The 5205-nt window shown below is 32.1% G+C and overlaps 2 protein-coding genes across 2 annotated transcripts; both read left to right on the top strand.

The window, feature by feature from the left end:
* Nucleotides 1-887: 887 nt before the first annotated feature.
* Tsp_12511 (putative amphiphysin) lies at nt 888-2967 on the top strand. The gene is made up of 9 exons (XM_003367685.1): nt 888-944; nt 1033-1127; nt 1210-1305; nt 1402-1598; nt 1680-1755; nt 1852-1894; nt 1955-2124; nt 2215-2472; nt 2550-2967. The coding sequence occupies exons 1-9, from the start codon at nt 938-940 to the stop codon at nt 2628-2630; spliced, it is 1023 nt and encodes a 340-aa protein (XP_003367733.1). The 5' UTR covers nt 888-937; the 3' UTR covers nt 2631-2967.
* A 2057-nt stretch (nt 2968-5024) lies between these two features.
* Tsp_12510 (conserved hypothetical protein) lies at nt 5025-5179 on the top strand (the record flags this gene model as incomplete). Its single annotated transcript, XM_003367684.1, has 1 exon — nt 5025-5179. A coding segment is annotated over exon 1 (155 nt), but the record flags the coding sequence as incomplete, so codon positions are not given.
* Between the last annotated feature and the right edge of the window lie 26 nt (nt 5180-5205).

Here is a 5205-nt window from a genome sequence, read left to right as displayed (position 1 = left end):
AAAAAAAAAGTAGGCAGGAAAAAACATTTAGTTTTTATTAAGGCGGAATGAATATCTGAAAAAAAATTAGTGTTGGATTCGAATCGTTGGCCAACAGTTGTAAAAGCTGATTGTTTCAGAATGAATCCTAAATTAGAGATGGTCTTTTTATGCAAAGTAGCAATAAAATACAGTTGCGACTTGTTACAAAGACAACAAACATACCAGTGTCAGAGATGGTTATTCTATCAAATTGTTGAAATTGATCATATTACTACAGTAATATTCTAATATTATCATATATCATTGTTGTTGATTGCAATTTAACCTGGCTGTGTTGCAATAATAGTTTCGCATCATTTGACACTGTTTGATGTGTTTATCATGAAAACTGCATGACGAGAATTGGGGTGGAACAGCTTTTTTCTTTTTAATGAAGTTATCTGTGAAAAAAATACATTCATATTCTGTTTCAATGGAGAAGAAAAGTTAGATTAGATTAGATTTGATTTGATTTGTTACAATTTATGCGGGATGTTTGTTTTTTGTAAAGCAGCAGCAAACGTAATGTGCGATAATGTAAATTTCATTTTCGCTTAGTGAATTTGCAAAATTGATCCAACGAAATGCCCCAAACCAAACTGGTGAATGTGATTAAATTTTAAAATTGGGAAACCCCATGAAAAGGAACTAAATTATTTCTTTTTTTGGGAAACCTTTGACGGGGGCAGTATATTGTGTTTTGTAATATTAAATTGATGAGAACTTGATTTATTAAATTGCTTCTTTTTCACTCGCGAAAATCGATCGATCGATTGATTGTAATTTTTTAAATTAAATTCTCTACTCCATTGCGAGTTGCTTATGAATATTTATAATAATGAGAATGTGAATCCTTTTTTTTTTGTAGAAAAATGCCGAGCGTTTGCAGCGTGAACTTCGCAACTACATTACATGCATGAAAGGTATTTTTTGAATAGAAGAAAAAAAAGTTGTTTTTCCCCCTACAGTGTATAATTATGGATTTTTATTTTTCATTGACTTTTTCCCTAGCTCTCGCCCAAGCTAGCCGAGGATATTATGAAGCTGTTCGAGAAGTGTACGATTCTGAATGGACTGGATCTGATCACGTTCGAGCGATTAGCCACGTGAGTGTTTTTTTTCTTAATCAAATTTTTATTCATATTTATTTCATTTCATTTCATTTCATGCAATTTTCTTTCTGTTTAGTCAATTGAATTGCTCTGGGATGAATTTTGTGAAAAATTGATTGATCAAGCTTTGAATCCGTTGAATTCGTATTGTTCTCAGTTTGTCGATTTGAAGGTATACTTATTCTTTGCTTCATTCACTTTTTGGGGTTTTTGTAATTAATTAATTAATTGAATTTACAAATATTCCAATACGAATTTGAGGTTGTAGGGGAAAATTGCCAAACGAGGTCGAAAATTGGTCGACTACGACAGTGCACGGCATAGCTATGAGTCGGTGGTTGGCAACGGTAAGAAGCCGGACGACGTGAAAGTGCAAAAAGCTCAACAAGAATTAGCTGTTGCGAAAAAGCTCTACGATGACATCAACAATGAGCTTTCCGAAGAGTTGCCTGTGTTGTATGACGGGTGGGTGGAAGTGATTTTTTTTTGGCTGATTGCACAATGCTTGCTTATTATTCTTTTTGATATTCATTTCAATTTATACAGGAGGTACACATTTTTTGTTAATAATTTGCAATCCATGTTCTCGGCTGAATGTAATTTCCACTGTGATTCTGCTAAGGTAAGTAAGTTTTAATTAAAAAGAAAAATATGTATATATATATAATTTATCTATCTTATCAAATATTATTCTACTGCTTTTTGATGTTTATTCTAGTTGCTCACGGAAATACGTGATGTGATCACTCCAAAATTTAACGGTATGTTATTTGTTTGTCTGTTTGTTTAATTGGCAATTTATTTAATATTGTTTATTTCAGTAGTTTCTCATTCGCTGAATCACACCGACGACTTGAACAGTCGATGTTCATTGTTGAATAGATCTACAACACCAGCAGCTGAAGTGAACAACGAAGTTGCATCGTTGACGAGCGATGATTCCAAATTGTTGGCCAATTCACCGACAGTGAAGAAGACAACAACGTTGAAAGTGATCAAAAACAAATCAAAATAAATGAAAATATTATTATTAATATTAATTGGATCAGTGTGAAATTGTTTATTTTTGTATTCTTCTCAGGACACCAGAGGGGATTCGGATGAAAATAATCCATTCGCTAATGAAACGGACGAAAGTTCCAAGTCAACGCCTGTGACTGAAAATGGAAATGTAAAAGAGAACAACGGAGAAACGGTCAAGGCGAATTCGACCACTGTCCATGATGTACTGTACAAAGTGCGTGCGTCACATCGGTACACTGCTGAGGATACGGATGAGTTGAGTTTCGAAGCTGGCGAAGTGATTCTAGTAGTGCCCTACGAAAATCCCGAAGATCAGGTTAATATAGTTGAATTGTTTTTAAATTTTATAATTCATTTACACACGTAATGTTGTTGTTGTTGTTATCAATTCAGGACGAAGGTTGGCTGATGGGTGTTCTGGAAACTACTGGTCAGCGTGGAGTATTTCCGGTCAATTTTACGAAACCTCTTTGAATTGAAATGAATTGATTTGTTAGCAGTTCCTCATTTTTATATTTGTACTATTTTTTTTGATCACCTTATATAATAATAGTTATTATTATACAACTGGCTTTTTTGATTGTTTCTACCTACGCACACATTATATATATACTACTACTACTACTACTACTACTACTACTACTACTACTAAACGCAGATGAATAATGACATAGCTTTTTGGAAATCATGCATGCTGATCAAAAGAGAATAATAATAATATAATTTACTCGATTGCTTGTTTCTTGTTGTTATTTTCGAACCGTCTGAATTCCATTATCCCCAAAGGCGTTGTATTATTATATTATATTTTATTTTATTGTATGTTACACGATTATTAGTTGTTTTATTTTGATATTAAGAAAAAAAAGGCGCCTATTCTTATTCACCGTGAAAACAAAACCAACAACAACAACAACCCTCTGATTACTATTGTTCATTTATATTGTATCTTATATTCTTTTGGCTTTTCTTTTCAACTCAATCCTTTCCCCTACTTATTTTAGAGGTGCTGAATTTGCATTGCTGTTGTCCGCATATATTTTTCTTTTATGTTCTTTCCTCGATCTCGTTTCGTCACAAACTTTGTTCCAATCCCAAACCCCATTACTGCTCCTCTTGCGAAGGACGCAAACACTATATAATTATAAATATGCATATTTCCGTTTTTCCCTTTTTTCCGGTTATTTTTTTCTTTATTTTTCAAAGCTTTTCCCCTATGCATTCAGAAAAAGTTTTTTATGTTTTCANTTTTAAAGAAGAATCTGATCCCAGAAGAGAGGAACCTTCTTCATGTGAACACTGTTCAGTTATGCTATAGTCCAGTATAGTATATATTCATCGATGTTCATAATTATGAACAATAACAATTAGTAATAAATAAAACATGGTGGATGTTATTTACTGTGTGCACTGGTGGAAACATTTTTTTTTAATATCTGGGCTGAATTATTTTTTAAATGAACCAAATTGACAAATGAAAAAGAACGCCATTGGCATTGAATAGAACAAGAATTAGCTTGCTTAATGATATTTTTAAAAACTGAATATTATTTATTCACTGTATTCGTTAATAAAATAACTTTTCCAATTAAAAAAATAGGATTTGCCAATTATAAAAATTTGAAAGTAAAGTATGTGGGCGTGAAGTTTCACCAATTTGAGATTGTTGGATATTTATTATTTTTCCGAAAATAATATAATTTTTTCAACGGTTACGTTCGTTACATATATTGCAAAAATAAAGTATAATCCTCTGTTTTTTTTTCCATTCGTTTAAAGGCAGCTAGCTCATCTGGTATTAAAGTTTTTTTTTCTGTTTTCCATTGAAAAGCAACGAAAAGTGGTCGGTCATATTGCGTGTGTTAAATATTTGAAAAATATTTCAACGCTTGACTGGAAGAAATAAATGGGAAAGTGATATTTAAATGGAAACAAAAAATTTGAAAAAAAAATCAGCTGAATAACAACAACAGATATTAATTTATTCATTCATGGATAGGTAAGAATTGAAAAAATTTAATTAAAAAAGAAAACATTTGAAATATTATTCAAAATAAAGATATAAATATTAGTTGTCAATTTGTTTGAGATAAAGTTGTGACAGCTTTTCATTCAAGTCAGTGTAGAAGATGTGTTGTTTATCAATCGCTACTTTTCGCTTCGTTGCCGTTATCATAGAGAGAGAGAGAGAAATAGCTATAGTTAGCTAGCAAGCTCAAATGGGCGATTAGCTTGATGTTTGTTGAAAATTTGAACAGCTGGCATGTTTGATCAATTGGAAAAATGAACAGCCGCTTCGTAAGCAACATTTTTGAATAGCAATCAACTTAAAACTACTGCACACGAAGAGGAAGAAGAAGAAGAACTTGTCTCTTGTGAATGAATGAAAATTCCTTGAAAATTTCTAATCTCTGCTTCTATTTCAAAGAGTTAAACAAACATTGGTTAATTTTACATTTCACTTTGAAATTCAACTTGTTCAAAACAAACAACGCAACGCTTTGAAATTGTAGAAAAATTTTTTTTTTTTTAAATTACATTTCACTAAAATATTTTTTCATTTTATTGAAAAAAATTGTGCAGAGTAATGACAGTTTTACTATAAAAATTATTCATCAGAATTAAGTTTTTATGCGAAACATCGGTTCAATATTGGACACTTTATAAATGAAAAGATTCAAATTGTAAATTAATTTACACAATTTCCCCCAGTACTACAGTAAGAAAACACTTAATCGTCATGATATTCTTACTGTAGGATGTTGCATTTTTCTTGCAAAGGCGTGTGTGGAAAATGATATTGGGATGGGTCGCTGCAGCATTTATCTGTTATTTTAAACTGAAATCTTTATCTCGTTGAGTGAAAAAATGACACTGACACTGTCTAAACCGAATGTTCCAATAATTTTGGAAGATGTGTTCGGTTGGGTTCGCGAAGGAAACGCCTTCCCAGTGCGAGTGTGGCTTGATGACGTCGAACATGATTTAAATCCTTGGGTAACTTATGGATACGGACACAACAGGTGAAACAATACATTGGTTGGGGGGG

The sequence above is a fragment of the Trichinella spiralis genome (genome assembly GCF_000181795.1).
Source record: "Trichinella spiralis strain ISS 195 chromosome Unknown Scfld3860, whole genome shotgun sequence".
NCBI lineage: Eukaryota > Metazoa > Nematoda > Enoplea > Trichinellida > Trichinellidae > Trichinella > Trichinella spiralis.
The sequence above is the reverse complement of the archived record's forward strand: the minus strand, read 5'-3'. Positions and strand labels throughout refer to the sequence as shown.

What these genes read in the sequence shown, in the direction of transcription:
- Tsp_12511 (XM_003367685.1), top strand. An exon ending in ACGTTCGAGCGATTAGCCAC is followed by an intron (nt 1,128 to 1,209) that starts GTGAGTGTTTTT and finishes CTTTCTGTTTAG; the next exon opens with TCAATTGAATTGCTCTGGGA. An exon ending in TCCACTGTGATTCTGCTAAG is followed by an intron (nt 1,756 to 1,851) that starts GTAAGTAAGTTT and finishes TGTTTATTCTAG; the next exon opens with TTGCTCACGGAAATACGTGA.